Source organism: Squalius cephalus, assembly GCF_949319135.1.
Source record: "Squalius cephalus genome assembly, chromosome: 12".
Taxonomy (NCBI): domain Eukaryota; kingdom Metazoa; phylum Chordata; class Actinopteri; order Cypriniformes; family Leuciscidae; genus Squalius; species Squalius cephalus.
In genome coordinates, this window is record NC_137133.1 from 12505501 (window position 1) to 12526160 (window position 20660).

Here is a 20660-nt window from a genome sequence, read left to right on the forward strand (position 1 = left end):
TCCACAGAGTGACGCATGCTTCAGTTTTTGACGCCTTGGGAGTGAGAATAGGTTGTGATTTGTGCTTTCAGTCACTCATAGTTTCCTTAAAGCTCAATAGGCTTTGCAAAAGAAGGCCTCTTTAAGTCCTCAGACTGTTTAACACTCAAACCATATGTGTGTCACACTCAGGAAGATCTGAATGGCATTCTTGAAGATGTACACAACCTTCCACACACAGCCCATCACTTTAATTTGTCTCCAGGAATATTCATTGGGCTGCTTAATATTACACAAAACCCCAGTGTGAGCTTGCATGAATATTCATAGTCAGATTGTTTATTGGTTTTAGCCTCTGGCTTCAACTGTCACATAAAACTTTTGTGCATGTGCATTAACACATATGTTTTTGTATGTTTCCTGTGTGCATTGGCCTAAATGACTTACTGTGCTTTTGCAATTTTCATCACTTGTTTTGGGGTTTAAATAATGTCTATAATCACACACACACACACACACACACACAAAAAGCTTTGATGCTGGTATAGTTTGGGCAGCTTTATGTGCGTTGTGATGGAGAATCTCCTTTAGTCACATGGGAAAATAAATATTTTAACAGACTAACTGCTGAGTTTTTTCTTTCTCCAATTAATTTAAATGGAGCAATTAAGATTTAAATTTCCATAAATAGCTGAGGGAGGGATTGAAGAGTGGAGGGCTGCCTCTGTTACAGTCAAAAGCCTTGGGATTAACCACCTTCTTAATTATAAATAAAAATATAAAAAATTGCACTTCCTCACTCCCTCCCATTCTGATTTATACACAAACACACCATGATTGCTGCAGCTTTTAACCAATGAATTTACAGGATTTTTCCATTATTTTCTCAGTTGTATGGGATAAGGACATTAAAAAATAAATCACAAAAAATTATTGCAAATGTAAAGAACAAATTATTGCAAACTACTTTTTTTTTTTTTTTCAACTGAGCATAATTAGAACATCATTATATTCAACAGTAACTCACACAACTTTTTACATTTTTATGAATTTACCTGTTTTTTAAGCCGTGAAATCAAACAATATTAAAATGATTAAAACAATATAGGCCTATCCAGGTTTTTTATGACCATACACACACTTATTCTGACTAAGTGAAAGAAGGGAGTGGTATAAAAGTGAAACTGAAACTGAAAATGAGAATGACTTATGTAAGAGGAAAGAGGAGCTAAACCGTCCCCGAAACAATATTTCATAAGAAAAAAAAAAAAAAAAAAAAAATCTGGTACTTATCGCCAACAGATAAATAAATCAGCTCACCATTACTGGAGTTTCAGGTTTACGACGCAGTTTAAGGATGTGCTGCCCTCTGCTGGTAAAGAGATGTAAATGCCTGTTGTAAAAGGAATTAGCCTATTATGGAAGCCTATTATTATTATTATTTAACTCTGTGGGTAAAATGGGCTTCCGTAAGAAATTCCAGTTATTTTTCTTCAATATAGTATAATACTCCAGTTTTCAAATTATTAAACAGTTAATATACATCACTTGATTACATAAATAATTGTATGCATCCAACACATGGCTAGATAATAAATCAGCCTAAAATAACGCAATTACGCAATTGGATATGAAAGAACTGACACAATGGGACACAATCTGTTTGGGTTTTGTGTGCATGTGTCGGGAAAGTCATGCATTTTAGGCTCAAAAATAAAATAAAAGTCATGCAGGGTTGCAATTAGCCTATACAGATTTCTGACAGCGACATTCAAAGACATAACATCCATAACCTTAAGAAAATATAAAAATACTCTATACAACATTAAATTTAAAAGGGAGAAGGTGACGACAGTAAAGGGCAGAAGGGGTTAATATTCTACAGAGTGCACTGAGAAGGAAAATGGTCTGCATTACTATGGTGATGATCTAATCTCAACCCCTGATTGCCAGGTAATAACCCGTAAACCAAAGAAAACCGTTACAGTTGCTTAGATGTGAGAATCCCATTTAGTTATTGATTCTGTAGTTGATGAGGTGCATCTGCTAAAGGATGTTCAGTGACTGGCTAAAATCTTCAAAGTGGATTCTATTGGATATGAGATCTATGGGCTGTGACTGGCATACAGGGAAGAGCGTTTTAAGCGAGTTTAAAGACAGACCATTAGGTGGTTCAGCTCATTCTTAATGATTAAAGTCAAGTGTTCGGAGTCGTTCGGTAGAAGATTTCTACACAAAGGCACGCTGTGACTCTAGATCAGATCTGTTTCTTTGAGCTCATTAATGTTGTGCTGTTCCTCCTCAGTGGCTCTCACTAGTCATACAGACGACAGCACTTCTCCAGCAGACTCCCTCCGCTTCTTCTCTGCCCTCTCCAGGTCCAGCACTCGGATCGCGGCCTGCTTGGCCATGAGCTGAGCTTGATCGCTGGGGTACGTCTCTGTGTCCACAACCCGATACGGGTCGATTTGGAAGGGGCTCTTGGAGAGGACGTCGGCATAGCGGCGCTTCAGGTCAGGGTCGGGACAGAATAGATATTCGTACACAGCGGCAGCTAGGATGCCCCCTATTAAAGGGCCCACCCAGTATACCTGAGAGAGAGAGAGAGAGAGAGAGAGAGAGAGAGAGAGAGAGAGAGAGAGAGAGAGAGAGAGAGAGAGAGAGAGAGAGAGAGAGAGAGAGAGAGAGAGAGAGAGAGAGAGAGAGAGAGAGAGAGAGAGAGAGAGAGAGAGAGAGAGAGAGAGAGAGAGAGAGAATAAATCTTGTTCAAAAATATACTGTGGTAATTTATTTGAATTGAATGTAATTAAATAAACTTTTAACACAAATTGTGAGTTTTATTATTTAGAAAGAATTAAAGAAATGTTATTCTGTAAAATTAAGATATAATATTATATATATATATATATATATATATATATATATATATATATATATATATATATATATAAATAAAGATACTGCACCAGTGTATAATATTTAAGATTTCTTCTAATACATTTGTTTTAATTAAATTTAATTAATTAATTTAACTTCTCACTCAAATTGTGAGTTTTAGGATTTTGAAAAAAAAATGAAGAAATGTTAATATGTAAAATTAATAAGAAATATTTAAGATTTAAGTTCCTTTTCATTAATTTACTTTAATTAAATGTATTAATTAAATAATGAAAACAATTAAGACATTTTATTATGTAAAAATAATAAGAAATATTTAATAGAGATATATCTGCATTTATATGCAGTTGTGGTCAGAATTAAAGGCACCCCTTGTAAATATGATCAAAAATGGCTGTAAAAATTAATCTGCATTGTTTATCCTTTTGATCTTTCATTCAAATTTTTTTGCAAAAATCGAACCTTTCATTGAAAGAAATAATTGAATGTGGGGGGGGAAATCACATTATGAATAAATGCTTTTCTCCAAAACACGTTGGCCATAATTATTGGCACCCTTTTATTAAATACTTTTTGCAACCTCCTTTTTCCAAGATAACAGCTCTGAATCTTCTCCTATAATGAGTTTGGAGAACACCTGACAAGAGATCAGAGACCATTCCTCCATACAGAATCTCTCCAGTTCATTCACATTCCCAGATCCACGTTGGTGCTTCTTCTCTTCAGTTCACCCCACTCATTTTCTATAGGGTTCAGTTTAGGGGACTGGGACGGTCATGGCAGAAGCTTATTTTTGTGCTCAGTGACACATTTTTGTTGATTTTGATGTTTGTTTTGGACCGTTGTCCTGATGGAAGATCCAACCATGGCCCATTATAAGATTTCTAGCAGAAGCTATTTTCTAGCTTTTTTTTTTTCTGTTGGTATTTGCTAGAATCCATGATGCCATGTATCTGAACAAGATGTCCAGGACCTCCAACAAAAAAATAGGCCCACAACATTAAAGATCCAGCGGTATATTTAACCGTAGGCATAGGGTACTTTTATCCCTGTTTGCACCAAACACATCTGGTGGGTTTGCTGACAAAAATCTATTTCTTTAGTTCCATCTGACCATAGAATCCAGTCCCTTTTGAAGTGACAGTTTGACAACTGAATATACTGGAGTTTGTTTTTGGATGAGAGCAGAGGATTTTTCTTGAAGCCCTCCCAAACAATGTGTGGTGATGTAGAGGTTGTTTGATTTTTGTTTTGTTTTAGGCTTTCTGAACCCAAGACTCAAGTAATCTCTGCAATTCTCCAGCTGAGATCTCTGAGAGTCTTTGGCCACTCAAACTCTCCTCCTCACTGAGAATTAAGACAATATAGACACACGTTCTCTTCCTGGCAGATTAATAACATCTTTAGTTGATTGGAACCTTGGTGGAAATGGGAATTTTCAATGGTTTAGCTATTTTCTTACAGCCACTTTCTATGTAGTAAAGCTCAACAATGTTTTGGTGCTATATTCTTTGGTTTTACTCATTGTTATGAATGATTAAGGGAATTTGGCCTTTGAGTTTCCTCATTTTTAAACTCAAAAGTCATAGCCAGACAATTTCATATTCCTAGTCACCCTGGTGTGCTGAGTCAATATTAATGAGAATATACTTCAGAAATATTTTACTCATAAAAAATTATAGGGGTGCCAATAATTGTGGCCAACGTGTTTTGGAGAAAAATATTTATTTCATAATGTGATTATATTACTTCAATGAAAGGTTAGATTTTTTGAATGAAAGATCAAAAGGATAAAAAAAATGCAGATTTATTTTACATCTTTGATCATATTTACCACGGGTGTCAATAATTCTGACCACAACTGATAAATAACATAATATATAATATAATAATGCAATATATATATATGCTAATATTATAATTTGCAATGAAAAGAAAAATCTATTAAATTTAATTAAATTTAATGTGAAATAGCAAATTCACTGATGGTCTCAGATGTTTGGAGCCCACTGTATTAATCATGTTTTGCATTTTGTGTATATGATTGAATATATTGTGAAAAAACAATTTTGTTATGAAGTATGCCCTTTCCTTTCCTTTCCTTCATTATATTTTCAGCCCAGTAAATAATCTGTCCTGCTCTTATATCCGTGTCTGATATATGCATTTAATTAGGGTGACAAGGATATTGACTCCAAAAGTGTGCCAAAACTGGATTACTAACTGCTGTGATGACAGAAATAGAAGTGGGTGCGACTGACTGCATAGCACAGGCCAGATACATTTACCCTGCAAAATCCCGGACAGTGTCCAAAAATGCAGTTAATTTTGTTTATCTCATTATTTCCAAACGATTATATATACAGTAATGATCATCAGCAGCTCTCATTAGTGTAACAGTACCAGAATGGCCTTCATGTGGCTTCACGCCTGATGCATTGCTTTCATTCATAATCTCTAAAATCTTTCATTGATGAAACTAACACCATCGCCTTGAAAAGGGTACTGTGTGTAGCATTCTGCAAGTGTGGTAAACACTCCATGAAAGAAATGTTTTGACCTTTCTAATGTTACAGCACCACAGGGGAGACCCTGTATCAACCCTGATGACAGCAGCAGTCACTCAGACGCGCCACTCATGAAGATACATAACACTCATATGTGCATGTAGGGAGCACACCAACCAGTGTCATGTACCGGTGTTATTTTGAATGCCACATCTGTCTGCTTTTTTGATTGCTCTGTAATGTTTCAAGGAGAATGACATTTGAAAATCGCACAAGCAAGAGAGCTGCAGTATGTCTTGCAGCCGTTTGATATTCAGTACAACAGCAGGATTGAGAGTATGGTGCTTTTATGCAACAGTTCTACACTGAGATATTCAAAATGAATGAATCCAGTATATCAAGATTCATGCCAAAGGTCTGTGGTAGGTCAGAGATAAATGTCTTCATGCGCCAGATATAGTTCAGGCTCCTTTGTAGGAGTGAAACAAAGCCAAAATTCTCTTCTTAAAAAAGTTTTGGCATTGAATCAAATTCTCGTCAGCTTCACTTTTATCAATCACAGTTCCAAAGGCCTTGCTGACCTTGAATCTTTATGCACATAAATATCAATGTAGGGTTTAGAAAGAACTTAAAGAGATAGTTTACCCAAAAATGAAAATGATGTTATCATTTACGCACCCTCAAGTTGTAATGTCGGTAACCAAAAAGTTTATGGACCACATTGACCTCCATAGTATTTTTTTTTCTCCATACTATGGAAGTCAATGGGGCAACGGGCCTGTTTGGTTACAGACATTCTTCAAAATATCTTCTTTTGTGTTCAGCAGAAGAAAGAAATTCATACAGGTTTGGAACAACTTGAGGGTGAGTAAATGATGACAGAATTTTCATTTTTGGGTGAACTATCCCTTTAATGAGTCTTCGTATAGTTTCTCCACACACAGAATATATTGTGTGAATCTTACCCAATGGTCCTGCCATTTTCCCATGATGACCACAGGACCAAAAGAGCGAGCTGGATTCATACTGGCTCCAGTGTACGGGATCTGAAACACACAGACAAAACGTGTTACACTTGTTATGAATTGCATGAATTTTCCAACAAAGGTTTATTGGAAATTTTGTGCGATTTCTTGCACAGAAAAACACTTTTACCATAGAGCGTGATTTGTATACTAATACATTTTGACATTTACATCACATAACCATGGATTTTCTGACGTAGTAAACTTGCTTTGCAACTTACCTGATGCACTCCTCAACACTCAATAAGTAGGCTAAAATGCATTGTTCCTTCAGAAAACGTTATCTCATGCTTGCTTTTGTTAACACTATCATTTAGGTTTAGTGTGGTACTTTAATTTCAAACACAATTGAGCATTGACCTTTTATCTCCATTCAACGTATAAACCAAAATAATAAAACTTTGCCAGAATCATGTTCATATGTTAAAACCAACACACTTTTAGCACCACTCACTGGACATTTCACTCTGAGAGTGTTGTGAAATATGCAAGAAGCAACACAATATTATTTTGCAGAAATGTCGCCACAGGCACATTTCAAATGAGCCTGGAATGGAATTTTGAGAAGAGACTCTAAAAGGAAGAGCAGAAGAAATCCAAAGAAACAATGTGAGAGATGGGAGGAATGAGTGAGCTGAGTGACAGTGGTTTGGCTCTTTAAATCATAAATCTGCTCTAAAGGGTCTTAAGTAGAGTTTGTCTCAGTGCCAGACCTAAATACATGAGGGCATGTAGAGGGCATCCCGCTCTCATGCCAACTTTCTTAGCAACACAAATGAGCTTTCATATAAACACCTCATCTGCAGATTCTGCTGGGATTATTGGCATGGAAATAACACTGTCACTTGGGATTGTAGCTAGGCTACAAATTCTCCAAAGGAGAACTAAGCAGATACACCTCAAGAGACTAATCTTTATAGGATAAAGATCTTCAAGCACTGCTTAAAAATGTGCTTGACAGTGCAGGATTGAAAATTTCAGTTAAGTTAAAGCGCTCATATGAAACATGCTTCGGAAAGTGCATGAAATGTATAGCAATGCAATTTTACACAATTAATTTAATGTTTTCTAGTGGTGCAAATCAGGAAATACTCACAGCAAACAGATGGCCGATGCACACCGACAGACCAATAGCCAGCGCTGCCGAACCTTTAAGATCACTGCGCTTGGGGTCACAAGTGGCAAAGACAGTGAAGACAAGCTCAAAAGTGATTATGAGCTCTATCACAATGGCATGACCAGTGGAGATTTCAGTATTGACCTGCAAGGGGCGATAGTGAGATATTTGTATAGCGTGAGCTTTATCGAATAGTTGCTCGACACCAGTGTTTTTCAATCATTCTCCTGGAGGCCCCTACCACATACAAATTTTAGGGATCACATCACACTAATGAGACATTTAGGTTATTGAGTACTCTACTAATGACTGATGAGTTTAACCAGGTGTAAAACTTCTAATCAACTGCCTTAGCGATTGCCCAAAACCAAAAACTCTGTCATCATTTACTCACCCTCATGTTGTTCTGTATGACTTTTTCTTCTGCCGAACACATTTGTGGAAGATATTTTAAAGAATGACTCGAGTGCTTTTTGCTCATACAATGAAAGTCAATGGGGTCCAAAACAAAACAGGACCCTATTGACTTTCATTGCATGGACAAAAAAAAAAAAAAGACGAGTCATTTTTGGGTGAACTATCCCTCTAATTAAAAAATACTCACAGAAGTCACTCCCAATCCTCCTCTCACTGATTCTGGTGTCACTCCATACAAGATGGCCGCCCCCACTATTGCCCCCAGGCATTGTGCCAACAAATAAAAAACACCTTTTGCCAGGCTCAGCTTCCGCGTGGCAACCATCGCCGCTGTAACGGCCGGGTTGATGTGGGCACCGCTGATGTGCCCGAAACACTGGACGAGGGTTGCGATGGATAAGCCAAAGCAGAGAGAGATGAGGACGAGGTCGGCAGGTGGAGGGTTCTCCTGTTTTGCTGTCCAGTTGATTGTGGATCCAAGACTAAGCAGCACGAATATTATCATGGCTAAAAACTCCCCCGAAACCGCTCGCCAGAATTCCTGAGTCCACACACCCTTGAAGGCTGCCATGACACGGTTATTGCATGAGCAAGACGACACACACCTCCTTAAAGGAATAAAATAAGAGAGAAAAAATGTTAGTGATAAGTATTATGATACATAGGCCTACATGGCTCATTTAAGGCTTGTCAGTGAACGGTCGATTTTATTATTAGCTAACGTCACTGCATAAGAAACAGTATCAACGCCCACTCGCTATTGCATGTGTGAATAAGTGTTTTGAAAACATAAACATTATCCATATAAAACCATCATTTACAGACAAAACATTATGAAATCATTTACTCTGCTGTCAGATCCAATACAGTTCGCTGCTTTATCTTTCAACAAAAGTTTCTTTGCGAACTCAACTTGCATTACACAGTGCCTCACTGACAAAACCTATAGGCTCCGAACAAACAATATAATACTCCGATGAGATCCAGGAAGGCATTAAAATAAACCAATAAAACCATCCACTGGTTTCCAACGCCGGGATCTTTCTGAAGTCTGTACAGAGAAGCACACAAGCTGTTTAAACTGGAAGCGTCAAATCGAATGTTCTTTCACTCTTCCATTTGTCCTGTTGTCGGGAGACTAAAGTGCGTGGAGTATGCCAGAAACTGAACGCACATCTGTATACTGTATCATGCCTCTCTGGAGACAGTCATATGCAACATATAGCCCGTGAGATGTCACAGATACCTCAATATCAAAACGAGTCGTTTTTGGAGGTTTTGGAGGACGTTTTAAGTTACGAAACTTGCAAGATGTTTTAATGGCACAAAGACCTCTAATTTGATTTCTCATGTCATGCCCGCTTTAATTAAAGCATTTAAGCCACATAAACTCCACAAGTTTGTATAAACCTGATGGTCATGTGATCCAGGATGATTTGAGATGATCCATCATTATCTGTACAGTGGAATGGTCAATGTCACAAATGTACTTGTTTGACCTAAGAACAGTGCAGTATCTTACATAATGTTTCAACATGTTATAATGTTTGTTTTAAAAATCTTAAAACTTTTTTTTTTAAATGTCAGATTTGTGAACATTTGGACCCTACTGTAATTGTTATACTGTGGAGGAAAGAAGATTATTGCATTTATTGACAACAAAACAATGAGTGAGAATAGTGAGAGAATATACAGAAAACCTATTTTCAAGCATCCTATATAAAAGACTGTTATAGTGTTTTGATCTATTTCTGCATGGTTTTGTTTGTCTCTTCATGCAGTTAATCTGTGCGCTCCTTCCAAGTGGAAATTCATCTAATTAGAGTGGCCTCAGTTTCCTTTCAAATAATCCACTGAAAAATTCCAATAACAAAATGGATCTATTATTGACCAAACATCAACTGTTCAGTAGCCTATACATCAGCAAAATGCATATAGAATGCACATCATTAGCAACACTAATTACAAGGACACTGAAAACATCACAAGAAAAACTAGGCCTTTGTTGTGGAATATACAAAATACATTAAAAAAAAGACCATGGTAACCATAGTTTCTAACAAGATATCTACAGTTATTACTGTAAACTTTGATAACTTTGTATTGTTTACTGTCAGCAACATCAATTTAAAGGGATAGTTCACTTAAAATTTTAAATTCGGTCATAATTTACTCACCCTCAAGTTGTTTCAAACCTGTACGAGTTTCTTTCTTCTGCTGAACACAAAGGAAGATATTTTGAATAATGTCAGAAACCAAACAGTTGATTTACCCCATTGACTATAGTATCCCCCCCCCCCCCCCCACGGAAGTCAATGGGGTCCATCAACTGTCTGGTTACCAACATTATTCAAAATATCTTCCTTTGTGTTCAGCAGAAGAAAGAAACTCATACAGGTTTGAAACAACTTGAGGGTGAGTATATGATGACAGAATTTAAATTTTTAAGTGAACTAACGTTATTCCTTTAACCATATGCAGAAGATTCAGATGCTTCTTAGTTTTTTGAAGAATATCCAGTATTAATTGATTATGCTTTTACATCCCTTTTTACAAACAACAACTAGCTAGCCCAAGACCAACAAAACATCTTAGACTGGTTTAAAATATAGTAGGCTATGCAATAATGTAGAACAGCAAGTGAAAATATAATGACTATGGAATTTTGGGGGAAACTGATAAACACTTCTGTCGCAGTTTATACGGTTCTCTATGAAATTAAATGACGATGATTGGATGATTATAAACGTTCATTTCGGGGATCAGGGATGTGTTGCCTTGCCTGGCAGGTGAAGCCAACAAAACGTCATGTAAACATTTAACCCCGTGTGGTTAAAGAACAAAAACATCACTTTACAAACCAAAACTTCTTACTATGGAGACAAAATCAACAAACTAACTTACCGAAGAAAGCCACGACTTCTGTTAGGAACCGAGACCCGCGAAAACGCCTCTCTCATCCCTGAACAAGCATCCTCTCAGTGGGAGAAGTCTACCTCAAACAAGACATCTGAACCACAGGATAGGTGTGATGATCAGTTACAGCGCGTGCTCATTTAAGGATCAATATGTGTGTGAGTCTGCGTGTTGTTCAGCATCTCCTCCCTCTGATTCACACACACACGCGCTCACGCGCGCGTTTCCCCGGTACACCGATCAAAACTATTAAGTTCAATTAAACACGACCACATGAAACTACTCGCTGTTATGTGCCTTCGCGTCGTGCTTTTTTCATAACGACAGTAAGCTTTCACTCCTTCCTCCATGAGCGGTGCATTAGGCTACTCACTAAACACTGTAACAAATTATATGATCAATAAGTTATGACAACAAATGTTTTTACATTGCTTTAACTCAATGTTAAGTACAATGTTTTAGCTTTTTTTAAAATAAGTTAAATACGTTTAAGTTAATACAAGATTCAACTATTTTTTTTTAAGTCAGTTTAATGTAATATAAATTGAAATGACTTAAACCTCCAAGTTGGTTGTACTTAAAAATTCAAGGCAGCAGCTTTTTTTATAATGTAACTAACTAACTAACTAACTAAATCTTAAATATTTGTAATAATTCATAAATAAAACTCTAGTATATTAAATACTACAACAACAACAGCAGCAATATAAATAAGTAGGCCTAATAAATAAATAAATAAACAAACAAACAAACAAACAAACAAACAAGCACATCAGGACTTTAAAAAGTGGTTGAAAATGAACTGATGGGCCTCAAGAATGCCAGATTATAATTAGGGTGCACTTGTCTGCCTAATTCATATTATGACATTACATTTACTCCTTAGGTATATTTATATATATGTCCTTGTTTATCTTCATTTATGGAGGGACTTGTGTTTGAACCTCATACATCACATAGTGAGCTCATATAGAAACATTTTCTATTTTCAATAAACTATTATTTTAAATTAAGAGATCAGTACACATTTTATTTATTTACTGTGCATTTGAACATATTTTTTAAAGCATCAAGGCACCTAAACATGTAGGTGTTCATAATACAGAATACAAATGAACCGACGAGACAAATAAAAATATACAGTTATAGCATGCTAGTGATCTAGCACTTTTGCTCTTGAACTCACCTGAATCTGTCCAGGGCTCCACAGCTTGTCATGCCTTCCTCAGACTGTCTGGCAGCTCAGTGTGCTCCTCTCTCAGTGTTATGTTACCGGCTCTTCATGGTCAAATCAGAGCGGAGAGACCAAAGCACAGAGAGATGAAGCTTTCGGCACAATTGATCTGACAGCACTGACAAGTGACACACACCACTCACACATGCAGCACTCGCCTCATGGTATCGCACACAGCATTACATGAGACCATCAAAGGCAAATCTATCTATCTATCTATCTATCTATCTATCTATCTATCTATCTATCTATCTATCTATCTATCTATCTATCTATCTATCTATCTATCTATCTATCTATCTATCTATCCCAGAAATATTTAACATCATAACATTATAAACTTGTAATATTTTTGATCAATTGAATGCATCCTTGCTGAATTTAAGTATTCATTTCTAAAAAAAACAACAACTTTACCAACCCCAAACCCCAAATTTTGACTCGGCCTCATCCAAAACACCCAGTCTCGTTGATGCAAATATTTTACAACAGTCCATTTCCAAGCACAACACCTCAGAGTGCCGTAACCTCACAGAGCCACAGTCTGGACGGGGCGTGAAAGTGAAGAATTCCTCCCACCTGAGTGTTATCAAATGAATATGTTCGTTTCGTCACATATTGAACAGGGTCTGAACTGAACGTGTGACTCTAAAGGAGTGCTGTTTGTGTGTATGCCTGTCTGTCAGGATCCAACAGATTTCCTGGTTGAGGTTGAATGCATTTGTTTAAATAGTTTGTGAAAAGCCTTTGATGAGAATGATATCCGATGGAGAAAATGCTGAAGGATTCGGGGTGTTGGAGGGTTGCCAGAAGAACTGTCATTGTAGTGTGGAAAGCAGCTGTTTAATTCTCTCTCTCTCTCTCTCTTTGTGATTGGCAGGGTTATATGAAAGGTGTGAACATTCACTGGGACGTCTGTTAAATAAATAATGGACTATACTGCTGAATATTACGGGCAGTGTGTGTATGTGTTATATCCTCTCAGAACTTGATGTGCTCATTAGTAGGAGACTCGAAAACAATTCCTCATTGTGTATTTGTGTGTCACACACAAGTGTAAACAGAATTTCCATACAGTTTCTGCCAGGATCCATGTTTGTCCTGCAGTAACTGCTGTAATGATGAACAATTAACTAACTGTGCTGTCAGTGTTCCACATTTCATTTTCTCATTCCGTCTCTGAGCTGTTCAAGCATATGTTCTCTTACATTATGACAGATGGATTATAAAATCATTAAAAGTCATCCCTGATAATATTCAGACTCAATCCAAGTCACGAGAAAACAAATGCACATAAATACACACTGGTAATAATTGCAGTGCGCTGATCTAAACTAAAGCCAACAACGCAAGCCAGATTAAGCACTGTATGAAGTCATAATTGCATAAAGATTTCTCTCTTTGTTATGTTGGAATTTGCAATGGCTTTGGAGGGGTAAAGGCAGCGGGAGATGTGTGTTTTTCTATATGAATGTGAAAATCCTCATTATTATACACATGAATGAACGGCTTTCCATTCTTACATAATGATGTAATTCAGAGCTCCAGAAAATGGAGGGAAAACACAACAGAGCCTGGGTGTGGAAATATTTATTTTCTGATGGTCAGATTTGCCTTCATCTGCCACTGTTGATTCTGGGATTTATGATCAATATGAAAGAATCAGATTTACTGGAATAGTGGAAACATTTGTGCTTTGGAAAAGTATGTTGGGATTTCCTTTTTTTTTTTTTCTTGGTGCCAGTACTTTATAACATTTTGGTTCTTCATAATTTTGTTTATTTTCCTAAAGGAGGAACTGTATACATTAAAAATGAAAGTATAAAGGTAAAAACTTATATATATTTAGAGAGGGAAAATATACATTAATAGCATTAACTAAAAAAAAAAAAACCAAAACATGAAATTATTTACTTTAATACAGTACAGGACATTCTTGGCTTGCTTAGGGAAATTGTGGTCTGTTCATGATATCATATCTTTTAAAAAATATTCAAATAATGTGGGGGTAGCCGACCGTCTGCTAATTGTAACAAGGTATTGAATTGAATACTGCGGAATACTCATTTTGTTACATTCTTTTCCACTGCATTAGTATCCCTTCACAGCGGATCTGACCCTGTGTTTGTGGAACATCACGCTCTATTCACAGACTTGTAGCATTGTGGGAACAGCATGTGGGCAAGCGTATATGTTTACTCACTCACTCCCAGTGTCCCAGAGCAGAGACAGAACAATCAGCCACGCGGGGGACATCGTGAACACTGCGAACACAAACATCAAATCTTCCACAGAACTTTACCCACATCGTAATGGACACTTGGCTGGAGCATTACGGTGCAATGCATTATGACATTAGAATCCCAGAGACACAGAAATACTCTTGCCTTAAGGGAAATGGAGGAAAATGCATTTGATCCTGTGGCAGTGGGCTGATAATGAATTGCAAACTAATTAGAAGGAAATAACATGGGCCTTCAAAACATATAAATGTTCTGTTTGTGAGAATTAAATGCCTGTTTAGGTTTTTAAATGCTTGAGATGGTATAATTTGTTATTTTGCCATATTGCATTCTACAATGATCCCTCCCCCCTCTTCCTTCTCTCTCTTTATATAAAACAACAGCCTGGCAAGAAGATACTGTCCTCTTGAAGGAGAGAAAATAAATAACTAGTAATAACTAGGCCTAATAAACAAACAATCAATATAGTTGTCACATCCAGTTGTTATAGTTGTCAGTGCCTTTGATCTCCACCAGAGGGCACTTCTCCCTAGTCACTTGCTTTCCCATTACGAACTTCAATTCCCATAACCCATTGCCTAGACTCATTATTGTTTGATCCCTTCCACCTGTGTGCCATTATCTGGTTAGCTCTGCCTATTTAAGCCCGGTTCTTTCTGTCACTCGTTGCAAAGTCTTGTTTGTGTCGCATTGCAATTTGGAGCGTGCGGTCTTTGATCATCTGCCTGGTTTCTTGGATTTTCCTGTTTGCCTGTGATTTGGACTCAGTCGTGGTTTGGATTGTTTGCCCAGTGTTTGTGATCTCTTGCTTGTTATTTGAATTATGATTTTGGATTACCCAAATAAAATTGCACTTGGATCTTCAACCCATGTGTTTCGTAGCAGTTCATGACAATAGTTAGCAGTGTTATAGAAAGTTACAATATTGCGTTACTTCATAAAAAATTAACTAATTGCATTACTAATTAATTAATTTGGTCAGTTTGCGTTACTTATTTAACAACAACAACAAAAAGTTCTATTTTTGGCTAATTTAAAAGGCCCTTTCACACCAAAAGTGAAATGAATAAGCCTCAGGCTGAAGGAAATGCAAATTCAAGTCTGTACTGTAGAGTACAGCTCAAACAAACCGTTCTGGATTGCAGAAGAATAAGATGCAGCAAAATGTTTAACACTTACTTAAAAAAAATAAAATGAAACAAATGTGATGTTTCTCTAAAGTCATTTTTTTTAAAGTTGGTATGGTTGAATTGGATCATTGAGTGTCAGCAGCAAAGACATTGGTTAATAAAGTGAGATTAAATACATAAAAGTATATTTGTGTAATTTAACCAATTCTAAAGAGCAAAACATTGGTTAAGAACTCTTGTTAATGCATCCTCTGCAAATAACTGAAGGTGTTTTAAAGAACTAAGCCTTTAAAAGTGTCTGAAGACCACTTTGAACTCTTCACCTTTGCCATGGATTATTTTTAACGTGATGTCCAGATCTGATTTACATCTTCAGCAACATTATTTTTAGACACGGAGCCGGTAGGCTGGCACTTTGTAGGGGGTTTCATATCCACCAGAAGACCACCTGCCTGGAGGTAGGCATCTATAACTCATGTAGCTCATCTGATCCACTCAATCAACACTGTTTCATTCTCTTTGTGTTCAGCTCACAGATTTCAAAACAAGATGTCTGAGCAGATTGCAGAGTTGGGATGCATTCCATATCAGTTGATGCACTGAAACTAAATTCACCAATTAAATCACTTTTATATTTCAGCACCACTGTGTCGCGGATATAACAGAAGATCCCAAGTGTTCAAACAAAGCAATGAAACACAAATAACTTCATTTCGAAACTGCTTAAAATGGCATCTTAAATCCAGCTTACATTTCAGCAAAATTATTATAGAAATAATATGCTTTAAATAATATAGTTAAAGCTGCAGTCTGTAGTTTTTCCTCTTTGTCGCCATCTCTGTTCAAAATCTGCAATTGCAGTTATTCGCAGAATGATCAACTTTACGTGGGTTGTGCCTCGGCATGGCACAGCGCGGATGAATCCAATGTTTTGAGGAGAATTGCGGCTGTCAGTCACCGCGCCGGTGTAGATATACTGTCATTCAGAATCCCAGATTCTACTTTTTGGAAGTATGACCAACATAAGAATTTTCACCGGACAATGTCATCTGAACAAGTAAGTAACATCCACTTTTGTTCTGACCAACTAAGGGAAAAAAGCATTGCAGTAAATCGTGCTGATTATAACGATCGCTTATCATGTCAAACTGTGTAAATTATACTTTGTTCTCAAATTGTTAATGTTAACATCAGCATTGCGTGACTACATTTAATGCTCTTCCGATATTTATCCTTGTTTTCGCATGGGCCCGGTTGCAGTCTCTTTTTTTCTGTAGCCACTCCGAAGTCCAAAGTCTGTTGCATTTTACGAGTGAATCTCTAGTTGTCACTGGTAATTGTCGTTTGAACCTTTCTGGATCCGCCATCAAATAAATAAGTTTAATTATATCAAGTGCTGTGAGAAAAGGCTATAAATCTCCACCTCCAACATCCTCACACGCAATATAGCCTACTAGCCGGGACACCTTCTTTATGTGTACAGATGTGACGTAATGACGCAAAGACATGCTCGAATTTCCCGCAGAAATCCACCAGTACCACTGGAATTGAAAACATAATTACAAGCTTACCGTTTTGAATCGAGCTAAGGCAAGCAGATAGTTTTGAACACTGGCTGGTTATGTACTTGCTCAAAAAATCATTTTTAACCCAAAAAAGTTACAGACTGCAGATTTAACTGCGAAATGAATGTAATGCTTTTGGACACTTAATTGCATTTAAATGAATTAGCTGTCTGCTTTTTTTCCCCATTTAAGTAGAACTTAAGTAGCCTACATCTTTATATGTAATATCATAATTACTTCTATTGTCTTTAAAAATATGGTTAACGTGTACTGCCAAATATACTGTCAAGCATTTATAAATTAAAATATACTTTACAGGCATTTATTGAAACTTGTATGTCATGTATTTAAACACATTCATATTATTACACATTTGTTGCAATGTAGGCTAGTAGCCTACATTTAAAATTTAGTAACTTTAAATGTAATATCAAATAACATACTAGATCAATTATGATCAAGGCCTTTACATGTGCTTTATGTATGTTAGTCAACACATCAAAATGAGTGTAAGATTATTAAAACAATGATTTAAAGTAAAACTTTTAATTTGAAATCATTACAAAGTGAGCTTTTTAAAAGTGTACTTAAAAGTCTATGAAAGAGTACTCTAAAGTACACTTACAGTAAGTGGCTTTTTATCTCATTAATATTATCTGCAAGTACAGTTTATTTTTTATTAATATAGTTTTCAAGATTTGAAGTACATTACAAGTGCACATTAAACAAGCCAAAAAGACCAGCAAACTAGCTTTGGCTAGTTTAAGATGTATTTTTCAGCAGGGTTCTTGACATGAAATGTGTTTGCTGTGCATTTGTGCGTTCATGCATGCACAGGAAGTGAAGGATGACAACGCTCTGATTTGTTGAGAATGCCTCACAATGAGCCACAGCAGGGGACGCAGAGACAATAAGCAGTAGCGTCTCTCAATTGGGACAATAAGCAGTAGCGCCTTTCTCCTCAGGGTTTAAATGTGAAGTAGGACAGAAGACTGAAAGAAGAAGACTTTTTTTTTTTAAAAGGAAGAGAAAGAAGACTAATAAATGTGAGATAAAATCCTTTCTTTCTGTGCTTTGAAAAGGCTGTTCTAATGATTTGGCACACTGACATGTTTTCCTGCAAAAAAAGCCCACAAACAAAGCAAGAAATGATGCTCTACAGCGGCCCCTAGTGACTAAAGTATAAAGCACTCTTCGGATAAAGACTTCAGTCAGAAGTGCTCACAGCAACCTCCAGAGAGCAGCAGCACACTTTAACACTTACACAGAAACCTGCAGACGCACACACACACGCACAATCTGACAGGCAGAGATACACATAGAGCTCACAATGTACACATTCCTCAAACGTTCCAGGGACCTTTCGACAGGGTTTCCGCGGGGCATTTAAAAGCATTAAAAGTCATTAAATGGATTTTGCGAAAATTATAAGGCCTTAAATGGCATTAAAAAGCATTACATTTTAATCCTATAGGCATTAAACATTTAGATAGTTTTGAAGAAAATTTTATATTATCAATTTATTTGAATATAGCCTTCAAAATTCATAATTTTTATTTGCTGTATGTAGTGTGATAAACACGCGGAACCAGTTTGGTAATTGATTCCGGCCGGAGCAAAATTGCCGTGATGCGGAGACGACGTGGGTCATTTTAAACAGCATGAACAACAGGAATAAAACTAGACCAGGAAAATGGGAAAGTGCAAATTCCAGCAGAAGTGCCTGGAAGACAAACAATTTAGGACATGGTTGCAGTCCGTTGGTGGTCAAAATAAAGAAGGATTTTGCAGCGTTTGTAAAAAGGTATGGGTAGCTACAATGGGAATCAACTCCGTAAAATCTCACATTATGCAGTCTGACAGCCACAAATCCACGTAAAAGGCAAACAGCAATTAACTATGTGTAGTTACTTTCCCTCATCAGCTTGACATCCGCTGTTAAAGCTCACTTTGCGTTTTGTGCAGATTATTTGTTGACATGCAATGTTTTGGCACAGTACTCTCTTTTGACTGACTTGAGTGGTATAATTGTTGATTACAACAATATTAGGGCTGTCAACATTAACACTTAAAGCATGCAATTAATTTTTGTCCAGTTTAACGCGTTAAAATATTTAACGTGAAACACAGTATCCGTTAATTTTTGTCATTCTTTAAATATCCGTGGTTAGTCATGGGTCATTTATGGCATTAAAAATGTAAAAAATGGCATTAAAAAGGCATTAAAAAAGGCATTAAATTATTTATTTTGAAGATACCTGGAGAAACCCTGTTCGAGATAAGTGCTAAAACATTTCGGAGTCAAGACCGAACTCTGAATAATAAACAAATGGTACAATACATATTCTGTGTGTGTATTCTTCAGAGCTAGTGAGTGAAAAAGCTATACAAGATCTGCGTCATCTGGGTTGTAGAGAAATGTTTTTGTGTGTGTTAAATGTAGACACAAAGCAGCTCCACTGTGAAGCATTCACATTTAATAACCTTCATAATAATAAAAATCTAGGCTATCTTGGTAAAAAATAAATAAATGAACAGCTCAGTCTGAACCCACAAGTAGGATGGCAGTGAATATGGCCAGAGCTTTAAGAATGTTCTCCATTCATATATTAGTGATGCGCCGATATACACTGCCCGGCCAAAAAAACAGTCGCTGTTTGGATTTAAAGGTCCCATGGCATGGATTATTTTATTATTTTATAATGTTTCGTGGGGTGCCCTTATAATGTTAGTATGTTTTTAGATAAATTTTTTTTCATAATTTAGAAATAAAAGGCATTTTTCCAAGCCTGATTTTAGCCTCTGATTTGAACGCTCTGTTTTAAGGGGCGTGTCTGCTGTGGGACTTCAGTGTAAACGCCCACTGCTGTGATTGGCTGACATGCTTGCATATGAAATAGGTAGCATTACATGTGGAACACTCTCGAAAACTTTTACTATTAGACGGGCGAATCTGGAATCTTCCCCTTATGTCGTCATACAGGGAAAGTTTACCTCCCCTTTCTCTGCTTTGCCCGCAAAGACAATTTGGCCCGCCCATGAGAAAATGAGCTGAGGGTTATGTGAATTTCTGATGTGTAATTGTTCAAGTTCAGACAGACAATCTTTCTCTCAAAGTCGTTCAAATACTGTTTATGCATCAGTAAATCAAGCCAGTGACTAAACGATCAACTTCACGTCATTTCTCTTAGTAGGATGAAAATAATCTTATTTAAACTGTGAAAATATATACAGAAAGCGATCAAAGAACAGTCCCTTTCCAATCGCCCAAGCTGTCAATCACACAGCGTGAGTTTATCTGGACACTTGCCAAAACTCGTAATGAAATCAATGACGCTGTTACACTGCACAACGAAGCTCTTACTGTATTTACATCATGTTTGCATTGGTGAAAGCATTAATGAGAGTGCAGAAACGTTGCAATGATAAGATCTTCATTCACGCGATCAACAGGCTGTCATCTGCTCAATGCTCATCACTGCAACCTTTTATGTGATGGGAATAGATCTAAATACTTTAAAAACTTCTCACGATTCGTTCATCCCGATAGCTGTAATAGTAAAAACGTATAATAGCTGTAATAGTAAAAGTATTCGAGAGAGTTCCACATGTAATGCTAGATATTTCAT

General features: G+C 36.8%; 1 protein-coding gene across 3 annotated transcripts; it reads right to left on the bottom strand.

The window, feature by feature from the left end:
- Nucleotides 1-522: 522 nt before the first annotated feature.
- aqp4 (aquaporin 4) lies at nucleotides 523-12766 on the bottom strand. Of its 3 annotated transcripts, XM_079888648.1 has the most exons (7): nucleotides 12515-12766; nucleotides 12046-12137; nucleotides 10848-10953; nucleotides 8131-8551; nucleotides 7506-7670; nucleotides 6350-6430; nucleotides 523-2570 (listed from the first exon to the last, which is right to left on the bottom strand). In XM_079888648.1, exons 3-7 carry the CDS (start codon nucleotides 10901-10903, stop codon nucleotides 2298-2300), a joined length of 996 nt encoding a protein of 331 aa, XP_079744774.1. In that variant the 5' UTR covers nucleotides 10904-10953; nucleotides 12046-12137; nucleotides 12515-12766; the 3' UTR covers nucleotides 523-2297. The 3 variants fall into 3 exon arrangements, with proteins under 3 accessions (XP_079744774.1, XP_079744776.1, XP_079744775.1); XM_079888650.1 differs by lacking the exon at nucleotides 10848-10953; XM_079888649.1 differs by lacking the exons at nucleotides 12046-12137; nucleotides 12515-12766 and having other exon boundaries at nucleotides 10848-11073.
- Between the last annotated feature and the right edge of the window lie 7894 nt (nucleotides 12767-20660).

Bases quoted from the DNA above. Each gene is read 5' to 3' on its own strand.
- aqp4 (XM_079888648.1), bottom strand. From the start codon at position 10,903: ATGAGAGAGGCGTTTTCGCGGGTCTCGGTTCCTAACAGAAGTCGTGGC. The intron at 8,552-10,847 runs GTAAGTTAGTTT...TATTCCTTTAAG, and splicing joins AGAAGTCGTGGCTTTCTTCG to GAGGTGTGTGTCGTCTTGCT. The intron at 7,671-8,130 runs GTGAGTATTTTT...CGCCCCTTGCAG, and splicing joins GAGGATTGGGAGTGACTTCT to GTCAATACTGAAATCTCCAC.